Source organism: Sceloporus undulatus, chromosome 6 (genome assembly GCF_019175285.1).
Source record: "Sceloporus undulatus isolate JIND9_A2432 ecotype Alabama chromosome 6, SceUnd_v1.1, whole genome shotgun sequence".
NCBI classification, from domain to species: Eukaryota; Metazoa; Chordata; class Lepidosauria; order Squamata; family Phrynosomatidae; genus Sceloporus; species Sceloporus undulatus.
This window is the reverse complement of record NC_056527.1, coordinates 124,101,529-124,116,673: the sequence shown is the minus strand read 5'-3', so window position 1 is coordinate 124,116,673 and position 15,145 is coordinate 124,101,529. Positions and strand designations below refer to the sequence as shown.

General features: G+C 42.3%; 1 protein-coding gene and 1 long non-coding RNA gene across 2 annotated transcripts in view; one reads left to right on the top strand and one right to left on the bottom strand.

Moving 5' to 3' along the window:
- Positions 1–15,145, top strand: part of BIN3 (bridging integrator 3) — a 69,666-nt gene that overhangs the window by 20,886 nt on the left and 33,635 nt on the right. The window contains exons 2-4 of the mRNA XM_042471782.1: positions 1,401–1,449; positions 11,915–11,955; positions 13,609–13,670. Of these exons, the coding sequence (XP_042327716.1) occupies positions 1,401–1,449; positions 11,915–11,955; positions 13,609–13,670 (152 nt within the window). The remainder of the gene's footprint in view (positions 1–1,400; positions 1,450–11,914; positions 11,956–13,608; positions 13,671–15,145) is intronic.
- LOC121932801 overlaps positions 7,355–15,145 on the bottom strand; it is a 16,082-nt gene continuing 8,291 nt past the window's right edge. Inside the window, exons 2-3 of the long non-coding RNA XR_006104423.1 lie at positions 8,377–8,523; positions 7,355–7,536 (exon numbers count right to left, since the gene is read on the bottom strand). This is a non-coding gene — a long non-coding RNA (uncharacterized LOC121932801). The remainder of the gene's footprint in view (positions 7,537–8,376; positions 8,524–15,145) is intronic.

The following is a 15,145-nucleotide window of genomic DNA, read 5'->3' as shown; positions in this document are numbered from 1 at the left end:
CAAAGTGCCGGGTCCCTCTGGCTTTCTAGTAACAAACTCTAGCAAAAACTGAGCTGAGGTGATGGCACCTATGCCCACAGAGAGGGCTCTAAGTGCCACCTCTGGCACGCATGCCATAGGTTCACCATCACTGTACTAGCCAATGTCACTTTCTCGCAGTGTAGCCTACCTCATGGGGCTTTGTAAAGATGCTAAGAGCCGGTGTGGTGTAATGGTTTGAGCATTGGACAAGGACTCTGGAGACCTGAGTCCGAATCCTCACTCAGCCATGAAACCCACTGCAAGTTTAACTCTCTCAGCCTCAGAGGAAGGCAATGGCTAACCCACTCTGAACAATTTTTTTTTTTTTTGCAAGAAAGCCCTATGATAAGTTCCTTTTAGGGTTGCCATAAGTCAGAAACAACCTGAAAGCACACAACAACAACAACAACAGATATTAACGAGGATTGCAATTATGTCAGTTTTGCTAAAACTTACAAAAATAAATTAAAAAAAAGAATTATAGTACAAAGTGAATGGTGCAGTGGCAAGAAAGTCCCCAGAAATGCCCACCCTGGACTTGTGGCAAAGGCCTTCCTGCCTACAGAAGAAAATGCTAGGGATTAAATCCCATTGCTAACCCCAGCTGGTGTAGCCCCACTGAATCGGCTGCTTGATGGTAAGTTACGTCTTACATAGGTATCATTGATTCCGTGGGTGTACCCTAGATGGCACTAGCAACTGGATTTCAGTTTTGGTGCTTCTTAGGAAGAAGAATTTAACAGGTGCAGCTTCTCCTGTCATGCAAGAATACAGTTTGTGCTATTGTTAACAGCTAAGGGGGGTTGGAGAAAGTGGTGTTAAATAGGTGAGTTTGGGGAAAGATGGTTTCCTACTGCACAATTGTTCAAGTCTGAGTTGCTTATTGCAAATAGCATATGACATTTTCCATCTCTGTCTCATTAACACTACAGTTAGGATTGTATCTGCTCTGCTGAGATGTTCAGCCCAACCTTTGAAAGGCTGCTTTGCTCCTTGGCACTTCATCTGAAATTAACTAGAAGCATGTCTCACAAAATTACAAATCCTAGAATTCCATAGCATTGAGCCATGGCAGTTAAAGTGCTATCAACCTGAATTATTTCTGCGGTGCGGATGCAGCTCATAAAGGCAATGGCCTTCATTTTACTGGCAGCTCATGTGATGGAGAACCTGCTTCGAAATAGATCTTTAGAGCACAGAACCGGGTGATTGTGCATTTGCCTCTAATTCAACTTGCAAGCTCTGGCACAAATAGCAGTCCTTCCACACCTAAATCATCCTTAAAAAGAGGTTGGAGAAAGATGTTGTTTCATTTGACACAGCTGCTTATTTACAGAAATCCTTATCTTTTCTGTTTTTCTCCCCCCGAAATATTCCAGGATTCCGTTCAAGATTGGGCAGCCGAAGAAACAGATTGTACCCAAGACAGTGAGTAAATCAGTTCCCCCTTTTTTAGATCCAGTCTTTGATCATATGGCTGATGACTCAAGCCCGCACATTAACCAGTCCCGGTTTTTAATATGTTGTTTGTGTGTGTGGGAGGCAAAAACATGAGTGAGCTGAAATTGCTTCTGTCTTTGACCACCACTCAGTTCCTATGAGTAAGGGGGAGTCTCAGTACTGAGTAGATTATTTTGGTATCTGGGATCTGTGTCTACCCCCACTTTCTTTCCTCCCCCCTATTCTGTGTGGCAGGAGGAGGGGTGCATCTCGCTCTGGCATGGTTTTTCTAGGAGGTAGCAGAACATGCTTCCTTCCTTCCTTCTTTCAGCAATGGCTTGTTTGTTCATCTTTTCTGAGCAGATGGAGGAGGGGGAGTGGTTCATATTGCTGAATATAACTGTTTCCAAAGGAAGGCTTACTGGAGGAAGCTGAAATGCTCAGTGCCCAGGCGTGAATTAATTTGGGCTGCAGAGAATTTGCTTCAAAATAAAATATTCATATTCCCTCTCGCAAACACACATGCACTCTTTTACACTCCGAGAGGTCTGAATGTCCTGTCCCGATGTGACAGGGCTTTTTGGGGAAGGTGGCAGCTAGCTAAAGACATCCTTTACTCAATATTGTTGTTGTTAACTGCCCTCAAACTGACTCCAACTTACGGTGACCCTATGAATGGGAGATCTCTGAGTCCTTCTGTCATCAACCGCCCTGTTCAGGTCATGCAGACTCAGAGCAGCGGGTTTCTTGAGTGAGTCTATCCATCTGTAATGTGGTCTCCCTCTTTTCCTGCTTTCTATCTTACCAAGCTGCATTGTCTTTGCTGGTGAATCATGTCTTCTCGCAATATGTCCAAGGTGCAACAATCTCAATCTCTTGGTTTCTAGAGAGAGTTCATCTTCTGGCACTATCTCTTGTTTCATATCGGATTGTCTCATTATTGGGTTTTCATGGTAAAAGCCATTCAAGAGGGGTCTACTGTGCCTCTTCCTGCACAGTACTAACAATTGTTAACTATGGTGCCACTGCCATTATCTCTTGAGAGATCATCTACTAGTGTCAACCCCACCACTACTGCTGGTGCCCAGTAGCTGTTTGGCATACTATCTGACATGGGAGACCCTATTAGCACTATTCCTACCATCAGCATAGTCTCTTGCCTCATAGGAACACCATGGAAAGGTAGTGCCACAGTGGCCCTTTACCCAATAGGATATCTTTAGGCAGTACAAGTTGTAGAGGGTCAGGTTGGCTACCCCCTAATTAATCTACATTTACTTGCTTTTAATGCATGTACTGTATCCCTAAATATTGGTGTGGCAGTAAATGCAGGCTTGGTAATTGTTCTGAAAAGGTAATCCTTTGTGCAGACTAGCAGTCCTTATCCTTCCCTGGTGGAACATCTGCTTAACCACCAATATTAGTGTTCAACATGTAAGTTAGGATTACATGGGGAAACATCTCTTAAATTAATTTTCCTGAACACTTCATAAAAAAAATATGGGGGGGTATAAAAATTATTTGATAATCTGGGTTAAAAACTGGGTGATAGCAGCTTGAAAGTGTTCAACAATGGTCATTTTTCTCTTCCCACTTTGAACTGAGCAAGGGCTGTCGGCAAAAGAGAACCTTCCTGGTGCGATTCTGTTATTGCATACTGAGAGCGAAGCCTTTTCCATTTATCTGTTTAGGACCAGCTGTCACTTGGTTCCTCCTGCCCAGAAGCATCTCCATCTGTAGTCATTCACCCAGTCATTATGTAACTTCCTGAATCCAGTATTGCCATATTGGAAAACCTTATCATCAGAGATATACATAAAATATTTTTGCAGCATGCATTCCAGACAGCCATGTCATTTTAAAGGGTATTCTCTTCCGTTTCACTTTCTTCCATATAGCTTTCTATTGCCCTTTTCTCTAGCCTTCAGTCCATATTCTTTGGCCCCAATCATCCTCAGTTCTCAGTTGAGCCGATTCCTTCTGTCTTTGGGGTCTTATTCCTAAAAGGGTGGCTTTTTTTGTTTTGTGTTTAGTTAGTTTAGTTTTTTGTATGTCTCCAACTCTAGAGCTTCCCCAAGCCTGCCGACAGCACTATCTTGTGCTTAGGTGGTGCCAATTTGGTTACATAGATATCCACACCATTAGTAGAAGTCAGAGACAAAGCCATGTTAGTCACCTAATAAAACTGATTTGGAATAAGTTCGGCACTGACAGTAGTTAACTTGTAGAACTTAAAAGCAATGATGGCTGTTTCTTAGAAAGGATTTAAACACTTTTGGGGGGGATAGGTCCATATGTGGTTAAGATAGCTAAATGGAGCCACTGTTTTGGGGACAAGGTGTCTTTGGCTATTATAAGCCAAAGACAGTGGAGCATCATCTTCCTATCCTGCTTTGGAGCTCTCTAGGTTACCTGGCTGGCCAGTATTAAGAAAGAAATACTGGACTAAATGGGCCTTTGGTGTAATCCGGCAAGATTGTTCTTACATTCTGAAGTTTATTGTTGTTAAAAAAGAGTCATCTCAGCAAAAGAGAAGAAAGTATCTGGCTTTCAGGGGTAATTCAATCCTTGGATTCTTATTAGAAAAAACCTATTAATGGTGCTGTGTAGCTTTTGGAGGATGGGTTCAGTCTCCAATTTTCCTGCTGATGGTGGGCTGATGTAAAGGCTGTCTGGGAAGTGCAGTGATCCAGGCAGGAACAGTTTAAGTGTACTGTTAAATTCCAGATGTTAGCCTCTGGAGACTGTTTCAGGAAGTGGGAAGGTGAGGCATCTGTAGGGCTGAATCAAGTGTTGATGAGAGAGGGAAGTGGTTTGCTGGAGATGTTCTCCCACTTGCAAGGCTAGATCCCAAACATACACACATTTAAAGGGAGGCGGGGTAGACATAAACAGTGCTAGTGGCTGTTTCCAGAGCTGACTTTGAGTGGGGGGTGGGAAGAAAACACACTGGGATGAGACTCCGTTCACAACATTTTCTCAGATGGGAAAAAAGGGCTTCTAATGCAAACATAGTTTGGTAGCATTTGGTCTAGGAAATGCTTGGATTCTGCTGGAGGAGACATTAGTCATACTTCAGTGTGCCTACTTGCTGACAGTCCTCGGAGGAAGGGCAAAATATCAATTGTAGTTGAGTACTTTATGGTCAAAGGAAAGCCCCCCCTATACAAAAGACGAAACACCGAACTGTTTTGATCTCCAGCCCTTTATACCTGTCACTACAATGCTTTCACCTTAACCTGGCCAAATCCAATTCCAGACAGAGTAATCTCTCCCTATCCTGAAAAGAGCAGCTGTCACTTGGCTGGTGTGGAAGCAGGGTGAATGGGTGGGTGGGTGTGCGATCTAAAGGCCACTGTGCTCTGCTGCCTAGTCATGCACTGATCTTTGTTGGGAGTTAATTAGGTTTACAACTTCACCTGTATGAATGCAGAACGTTTGGTATAACCTAAGCAATCTAATTGAAACTCTCTTAGAACCTGTTTCCTCTGCGGTGATTTTCCAACTGTGTTCAGGGGAATCCCAGAGTTCTTTGGAAGCATCTTGCAGTCTGACGGGAGTCTGAAAGACAGCTTGCAAAGTGGTACTTACCTTTCCATTGCAGTGCACAGCTGCAGGAGAATATTGGATATTTTCTAAGGTGTTTCCTCATTTATGCAGGATAATGAGAAGAATCCAGGGCACTGGCCTGTACTCAGCACAAACTGATTATGGATTCCTGCATCTTACTGTAGAATCTTGAACAATTCGAAAAGCTTAAAGCTTGGGAAAGTTACTTTTTGCTTTGCAACTTTCAGAATCTCCTAGCCAGAATGCTCATTGGTCATACTGGTAGGGTGATTCTGGACTGTAATCCCAAATCTAACTTTTGGCTGCATCCACACGACTGAAATAATCCGGTTTGACACTACATTAACTGCCATGGTTCAGTGCGTTGACATTCTGGGAACTGTAGTTTGTCGTGGCGCCTGAGTTCTCTAAGAGAGAAGGCTAAGTCTCTCACAAAACTACACTTCCCAAAACTCCATAGCATTGAGCAATGGCAGTTAAAGTGGTGTCAAACCAGATTATTTTGGCCTTGTGGATAAACTTTTTCTAAATTTTGGGAAGATTTCCCATAAAGTTAAGAAAACTGAAGACCCAACTGTCTTAAAGTGTTATGTACAACAACATGGGATGAAACACATGACTAACATATTTTCCCTACTTTTAATTCTGAACATTAATAGTAAGGGAAGGAGTGAATGTGTGTGTATGTGTTTGTAATTGTGTGCCTTCTAGTCCCCTATCAATTTATGGTGACCCCATGAATTTCATAGGGTCTCCTTAGAATACTTAGAGGTGATGCCAGTTCTTTTAACTGAAATATAGTCTGTAGCACCTCACTAAAAATGTCTTGCCTAACTCCTTCTTCAAAAAATCTGGAACCAACACTGCCTAAGCAGAATTTCAGAATATATATATTTGGCCTTTAGATCCCATATTGAAACATATTGAAAGAGCATGGAGACACACTATAATGGTGTTTGTAGGAGTCCACAGAGATATTTTCGTTATTTTATTTCAGTTATTTAAAATATTTTTCCCACTGTAGGGAAACAGTCTTGGATGCCTTACTGGAAAGGTGGGATTTAAATGTTTTCAATAATAGAAACGGAATTGTGAACAGTCCTTGTAATCTCCTGCAAACATCACTAAAGCACTTCACTAGTTTTAGGCATGTTCCTCCAGTGTTCCTGTGACCTAGAAATCAGATCGCACATAATTACAATCTGTACGACAGAGGCAGGGAATCCAGGGCTATTCAAAATCTCTCCAGCCTACACAATGAAAAGTAAGTGTTGGCACAAGAAATCCAGTGCCACATCTTAATGACGTTTGCCCGAGACTACCTCCTGTATTTCTGTTTGTGTGTTGTAGCACAGAAGTGGGAGTGCAGGAACCTCCTGTGCGGACATGCCAGAGCGGTGGCTAGGATTGGATTATAACTCTATTTCAAGCTGCATTGCAGACCTAGTTGCCTGTAAAGCATCTCATTCATCCTGAGTTGATATGTTCTAGATTATCAGTCAGTAGATGCTTCAAAAGGAGGACCTGTTTACTCATCTCCTCTGTGCCTTGGGAAGAGCCTCCCACTTGCTGTGAGGTTGTTAGGGCAAAATTAGGATCCTTTGTTTGGTGCCTTTGTAAGGAAGTGAGGGAAACCTGTGTTCCCCATTGTTAAAGCTTTGAAGTTGCATTGCACCTTTTTCAGGGCTGTAAATACTCCATGCCAGAGCAAATGTAACACCAGTGTCACTGATACAGGGACTGGTGATAGCTCAGAACAGGAATGATTGTAAGCTTTCAAAGTAGCAGCTCAACTTTGGGTTGCTAAAACCTGGGGTCATCTACAGAAGCAGAAAGGTGAGAGATTTGGGGCAGTTAAAAAGAAGTACTTCCTCGTATGACAATAGAATTTGCCGCCGCAGTTGCAGATGCGCCTTGTGTGTGATCCAGAATGTCTTTTCTAATATTCTTATGCTGCCACTACATATGTAAGTTCTGATAGTTAGGTAAGTGTATCAGTTGTAGTGGCCCATTGAAAAAGCTTACTTGACCAAGGCTTTCCAACTCTGCTATCCACTCTCCCCAAAAAACTGGGTCAGTGTAGACCCATAGGGGTTCAGTCAGGCCCCCAGAAACCAGCATGCACTGAAACCACACATCTCTTCCACTCAAAGTTGGTACGCTCCACTGGATGATGGTTGGTATAATTCATTCGATGGTTGGTATGGTTGGCCCCTTTCAGTTCAGGCTGAAGGAGAATGCCTCTTCACACCTTTCATAGCCAGGACTTCTAAATACCATGGTAGATCTAAGAACAAAAACAGATATACGTAGGGTTGCCAAGAATATCTTTTTAGTTAACTGTTTATTACACTTACATCTTGCTTTTGTCCCATGGTGGACCCCAGAGCAACATAGTTAGCATTTTCTTGAGTTCCCATCTAAGCAGTCATGAGGTCTTGGATTGCTTCATGTCAGCAGAGTTGAGATATTATGCGTCTTCAAACCATGTCCTCTGGCAAAACTCTGAATTTTTTTAAGGGAAAGTAAACATTTATTCATGGAGAACAGAACTGCACATAAAATCAGGTGTATAGGAACAGCAACACACAAAATAGCATATTGTCTCAACTATTGCCTTTGCTTAGTCATCCAAGGCAACAGAACAGGCCACAAAGTCCAAACCACACTCCCTTTTATAAGAGAACTCTTAGTCCAGGCATAAAACTAGTGACCGCACAGAACTGGGGGTGTTGCATTTCAAACCAGGCAAACATTTTGGAGCTGAAACGTGGGGAAGGGAGAGGGCAGGTCCTTAGTAAGAGTCAGTTTGAACTTGTTAAGATGAGTCTCTAGGGTAATGCTGCATGACTTCGGGCTTTATTAGAACAGAAAAGACTGGGTAAAACTCCAGTATGCAGTTGCATGACTGCACAGAAAAACAAAGATAAAACACCTTCAGTGGGGAAATGGAATAGATAGAAAATAAGGATATTTGAAAATCTTTTGGTCACTTGGAATTTGGAAGTCTTTTTAAAAAAATTATTGGGTGCCACCATAGGAATTGTTTTTCTTTGAACCACTGGAGCACAGATTCATGTAAGACCAAGGTTTTGTCTAAACCAGCCATCTTGTTTCCTCCAGTGTGCAATCATACAACTGGGAAGACCACCAGCATGAAATGAAAAATTGTTGTCTAATACCCCAATGCATTCCTGGGCTATCTCTACTGTCTCAACAATTGTTTTTGCTGAGATTTGCCCGTCTGCCAAAATCTTGTAATGATGAAGCTCAACAATTTCAGGAGATGACACTGTTGAAGGTCCCCCAGACCTTATTTATTTTATTTATTTTGGGTATTTATACCTTGTTTTTCAGCCTGAAAGGCTCTTGCATCTTCAGTTTCAAAATCTCCATGCTGAAAGTTGGCACACCACTTCTTCACAGTTAGGATGGGCACTTGTCACTCAGGGTTTGCATAATGCACTCATGGATCTCCTTTGGAGTTTTCATCTGAAAGAAGAGGAATTTCATGACAGCCTGGAATTCAGCACTTGAAAATCCCACACTTTTCATTGACTTGGTTCTATCAATGATCTGAGAATGACCCTTCTTTTGTCAGCTTCCATTATAACAATGGAAGACTCTACAAACAGTTCCTGTAAAGTTTGTCATTCCCTGTAATTCACGTTGTTCCAGGACTGTGTTTTCTAACTTTTCTGATTCCTGAGAAACCAGTTCTTAAAAGCTGTTATAACTGGATCTGTAGGAGGAAGAATCTTTGCTCAGCCATGGAAACCCACTCAGGCAAGTTACGCCCTTCCAGTCTCAGAGAAAGACACTAGCAAGTCCTCACTGAACAAATCTTGCCAAGAAAACCCTGGGATAGGATCACCGTAGGGTTGCCATAAGTCAGAAATAGCTTGAAGGCACACAAAAACAACAACAAGCTCGCCGCTGCATCACTTTCACATTGCTCATTGCCTTGGATCCTTATAAGTGAAGATACTCAGAATTGTACTGGTCCCTTTCTACATGCAAAACATGGCTTCTACCACTAAGTTATGCCCCATTGACTGAACACTACCATCCTAGATAATTGTGCGCTTGTGAAATGAATGAAAAAGGTAACCGGGGGGGGGGGGGGGAAAAAGGGGGAGATTAGAAAACAGCTTTCCACTTGGAAACAAAAAAATAAGATCTCTTGAAGTTTGCATCAATTCCAGGTATTCCATGTTTCAGTTACTTCAGTATTTTTAAGATGTGATTAAAAAATTGTGGCGGATGCCCTGAGTTAGGTGCCAGTGTGGCAGCTTCTGCTGCCCTGCCTTCTAAGGCAACCAGGACAAGTTCACACATGGACATATAAATAGAAGCGACAATTCAGCAGCTATTTTTACCACCGGAAGAGCCATAGAAACATAGGGTGGCTTTACTTTTTGTGCTTGTTACCCGACCTGAAGGCATCAGCTGCTGTGGATTTTGGCAAGCCTGTGACACAGGCAGTGGCAGTGTAAACATCCCACACACTGGGAGCCAGCCCTGTTCCTCGCAGGACCATTTTTGGCAGCAAGGAAACTTTTCTTGCTTGGCCTTCAACAGAGCTACCAATGGTGGTCATTTCTGTAGTACACAAAGTAAGTAGAGTCCTTGCAAACTATATATGGGCTAGCATGAGCCAAATAGCCAGCCAGTTTGGATGCCACTGGACAGATTCCAGTTTGCAAACTGAGATGATAGTCAAGAAGACTGCCATAAATTCCAGAGACCGTTTACATCTGCAGGCCTTTGCTTTGAAACAGGGATGTCCTTGCAGCCGTGTTAATTAAAAACCAAGGGGGAATTTGAATTGGAAGCATTCCGGTTTCTTTTAGGTTTCTCTTCTTGCTTCTGAGAATTTTGGTTCATGACTGCCTGGAGCAGGACATGTTTGCTGTGATTTCCCCCTCCTCCCAAAAAAACCTGCTACCTAATAACATAACATTTTCCTACTATTCCCACACTTGGCTGAGTAAGTGCACTACAGTTTGGTTGCCTGAGAGTCATTTGTCACTCCCCCTCTCCATCCCACATGCTGATGTCTTACGGTATTCTCTGAAGAGAGGGTTGTCTGTATGGATCAAGTGGGCCTGTGTAGGGTATATAAACCCTGCACTTCTTTCTATGTATTGCACATCATTTGGATTAAAAAGTGCTTTCAAAAACAATCAGATGTTGTGTTTATGACTCCACCTGCTGAAGATTTCAGTTTGGACAGGTCCCTTATTGAACCATAGGGGTGGCAGCAATGATTGATGGCACACTGCAGGTTGTGTGGTCTTCTGGTCCATCGCAAATGAAATTGATTTTCTTAAGTGTGATATTTATTTATTACATTTTTATTCCATCTTGCCTCCGAGGAATTTTTTTGTGTTGCTGAACCTTGCTCCCTCCTAATTTTATCCTCGCAGCTGGCAAGGCTGTGAAACAGGTGAGGCTTGAGCAGGGATCCTCTTGAGCCTAGCCTTCCACATGGGGTCATTGTGTTATTCAAGTGCCAAGTCTAGATTCGTTTTCAAGCTGTGTATTTTCAATGCAGCTCAGTGCTCATCTGGCTTCCTTCCCAGTTCTGCTTGTTTTCTTGTTGCCCTCGGTGTGTGGCACTTTATGCGGATAGGTAAACACTACACTTGTGCACTACAGTTTGTGAGTCGGTACTGAGGACTCTCATTTGTACAAGTTAACTCATAATATGCACACATCTATGTGTTCTTTTGTTTAAAAAGCAGCTTTCAAGGAATGCGATGTGTCATGGGTAGCCTCGGAGCAGAATCAAAATGAATCCTTAGTTGTTAAGGAGAGTGTGTGAGTTAAAACAAAAGTAGACCCTCAAGACTTTTCTCTCTGTACTGTATATTCTGCCAATATCCATTTTTCAACAATGCTTTATAAATATTTTGCTTGCTGTTTTTGTACAGGAAAGTAATGTGACAAATTGTTTTTATAATGCACCTTCTGTGAATGCAATATCAAAAAGGGTTGGTTTACTGAATTGTTCCGCACATCATTCTGTACCAAACCTCCCATTATGCATTTGTTGTGAATGTGAAAATAAATTCAGATGTAGGACGGAATCATAGATAGATAGATAGATAGATAGATAGATAGTGTGTATGTGTGTGTACACACACACACACAGTCATCCCTCCCAATTCATGGTCTTAATGTTCGCGTACCTCGGTTTTTCGCACACAGCATGTCAGGAGGACATAATGGCACGTGGGGGGAGCGTACCCCCATTGGTTACAATGGTGCTCCAATATTGGCAATTGATTCGTGGGGGGTCCAGAACAGATCCCCCCGCGAATCAGAAGAGACGACTCTGTGTTTGATTTTTGTACTCAATTTCTAGTTTTGGTAATGAGGACATAAAGCTCTTTTTCATACCAACTCTGTATGTGTATGTCTGTGTCTGTATCTGTGTATATGTGCCATCACATCGCCTGTCAACCTATGGCGACCCCATGAATGTCATAGCATTTTCTTAGGCAAGGAATGCTCAGAGGTGGTTTTGCCAGTTCCTTCCTCTTAAAAAATAGCCTACAGCACCTGGTATTTCTTGATGGTCTCCCACACAAGTACTTATCTGGACAGACCCTGCTTATCTTCCAAGATCAGATGTGATCTGATGCCTTTAAGGTATTTAGGCCCTCACCAGTTTGGGTGATATCAATTATGGGAGGTAGTCTTAGCAAATAAGTATCTTGAGTGGAATTTGGTGTATCTATCGCTGTTTGTAAACTAGTGTGTCCCTGGGCTTTGCATTTGGAAAGACGAGCGCTGGCTGCATTGGGTGGAGTGTGTGTTTGTTTTTTAAATGATCTTCTAAGCTTTTAGCTGATTTGGCTCCCCTTCCTTTTCACAGGTTGAGAGAGATTTTGAACGGGAGTATGGAAAGCTTCAGCAGTAAGTGTTCTTGACCACAGTTTTGCTTCCAAGGCTCTATTCTTTCTTATGCTTGCCAGCTTTTGTTTATTCTTGTGTTTCCTGTTCCACCCTGGATTCCCTTTGGCCCATCTTGGCCCTGTGCCTTTTTCCACCATTGCCTTTTTAGGGGTGAGTCCCATTTTATAAGCCACAAAATACCTATCCAGAAGGCTAGTAGGCATGGTTCCAGTATGGATCGTTGTGTTTGAATTCTGCATGTGTGGTAAGCTAGGCACATGCACACTCTGGGAAGCAACTCCTGACTACAGCTTACTGCCATCAAATATATGTATGGTGCTTTATGGACATGTGCATTAATGATCTGTGTGCAGACATAATGCCTATACAAGATGACTGCCTTCCGTGTAGGAGTTTTGTAATATGAAGCAGTTCATTCTGAGTTGTAATTGAATCCCTGCATGCCTTTTGGACCTCAAGTTGGCCTGCTCTTTTTTGGTGAGTCACTTCGACCTGGCTGGTTTTTCTGGCACTGTAATGTTTTGGACATTGACCTCATCTTGCCCATGGAAGCAGCTACTCTTACAAAGCCACCCAAGCACAACCCTGCAAAGAAATGCTCTCCCTTTTCTCCCCCCGTTTGGTGTGGGAGAACCATTTGTTTTACAACTACAGTGGGCCCTTGGTATCTGCTGAGGTTTGGTTCCAAGACCTCCCATGGATACCAACATCTGTGGATGCTCAAGTCTCATTAAATGCAATGACATAGTAAAATGGTGTCTTTTATATAAAATGGTAAAAAGGTTTCCTTTTTGGAATGTGTATATTTTTCAAATATTTTCAAGCCATGGGTTGTTGAATCCATGGATAAATAATCTGTCGATACAGAGGGCTGTGGATAAAGAGGGCCAACTGTTGTCATTAGTCATTCTCTTCGCTTTCATTTTGGTTAGGGCCGAAACAGGGGAAGTTCCAGATTGTCCTGGAATGATTAGATAATAGCAAAGGCATTTGACCTTCCAAATCCTAAAGCATAGCTCTTTTTGGAAAAGGCACATGGTGGCTAGACACTAAAGCATGTATGTGCCCATTTCATTATTTCTATGGTAAAAGATGTCAGCTTTGCCTATGTGTGAGAGATAATGACATGCATGTTTTATTTGGCCAACTTTTTGGGCTCAGGGATCTTTCCTACAAACCTGAAGACTGTTATGTGTTTTTCTGATGGTTTCTGACATATAAGGCAATGCCATTCCTGCCCTACAGAAGTTTCCCTTTAACATTCATCACAAAACTGACCAGGTCTCTTCCTGGTGGCTGTGTTGGCTAAGGCTATATGTATAAGGTACGTAGGAAACATAAATGAAATGTATGTTTATAGAGTTGGGTCCCATCTCCAAGCTATTCATTGTGTACATATATGCAAATACAGGTATTTAAAAAAACAACACAAAAATCCAAAATTGAAAACAGTCCCGGTCCCAAGTATTTTGGATAAAGGAGACTCAGCTTGTATATCCCTGCCTCTGGTCTTCTCCATTGGGGGCCACTGCCCCTCTGTTTCTTTTTTGCTCTTCCTTCCTGTCATCTTTAGAGCAGATTGTCGTAAAGTAAGAATGTTCTTACTATACATGCTTTTTTTTTTTAAATCAAAACTCAATTTGCTATTTTTAGGCTGGAAGATCAGACAAAGAAGCTTCAAAAAGATATGAAGAAAAGCACAGATGCAGACCTAGGTAGGTAATGTGGATGCACTAAGTAATCATGAATTCTACAGAGATCTTTTGCATGATTTCACATTGGATGCATATTGTCTTGTATATTGCTGCGCAGTCCCTTTACTGTGTCTTAGTTCCCTCTGTGATCAGAATGCTTCCTTTTATATATATATAAAAAATCTTACTCTGTGTCTTACCAGTGATTTAATGTGAATGAATAGTAAATCCCTTTCATTGGTGTGTAAGGAAAAATTATCTTGGCTGATGTTTGATTTAGCTTGGTTTGGCTAGGACACAGCGATAAGCGTAGGAAGTGGTGAGCAAGCTGGCTGTGCCTCCCTGCTTTCTTTCCTTTTTACTGACACAGCTGTTTGCTTCTGAGATTTCACAGGGAAACATCTGGTTCCCAGGTGTTCAGTTTCGTCTGTACATTGCCCTCATCCTGCTGCATTACTACAGTTTCTTCTTTAGGAACCCCATTAACAATGCAAGGTTTAAACAAACTTGAGAAGCAGTCTAAAGACATTATTGTTATCACTTCTTGTAGGATATGTCTATATTGTCTTCAGAGGGATATGTCTAGGTTGTCTTCAGAATCCCTAACATGGTTGCCAGTAGTTGACTAAAGTTACTGGTTGTAGGAAGAAGATGAGCAATCTTGGTTCTTGCGGACTCCCAAATCCTCAGTGTTTCACTGTTGTCCGCACTTCTGGTACAATATCTGTGGTTGGTTGGGAATCTGGATCACATCTGCTCTTCCATGCCCTCCATCTTCACATCGCTTTAGAATGTCGATATGTGCTTGCAGAGGTCCAAGTATGTAGACAGTATCAACATGGTCACAATTGTGCAAACTGAGACGATGTGTTTCAAACTCTGCACGTTGGCCTCATTCAAATGTGACCTCAAGTGCATATGGACATCATGCAGCTCAGAGAAATCATGCTAGTTCTTCAGGGAAGTTCCAAGCCTTACCCAGTCCAGTGAGGCTTGGTGCTTAAAACTCTGACTTGTTGGGGCTGTGATTTTGAGGTAACTCAGAACTTAGGGTCTGTACACATCCACATGTGTTGAGATATGTGGAGGTGTGACTGTGCCACTTGTTCCAGGTCACAAATAAACAATCCATTTTTAAAAAGTCCCTTTCCTTGGCGGTTACTAACATTGCCTGGGTAAGATTTTCCGTGCAGAGAATTCCTCTCTCCTCCCTTTCAGTGGGCGTTTTTATATGGATCACTACAAGCCCCAAAGGACCTGTGGGAGGACTCCCCCCCCCCCCCCCTTCCAGCTTTATGGTCTCATCACAAATTAGCTCAGGCTCTGTCCAGATAACAGGAGATGATTTTGCATTTAAAGGCATGTCAGCCTGAATTATGGCATGAGGGTGGCTATTTCTTTTCTTCTTTCTTTCCTTCTTTTTTTCCTTTTGCATGTCCCTCCTACTGGTGAATAGAAATTGGGACAAATCCAAACCTGATTGAATGGGGTTGGTC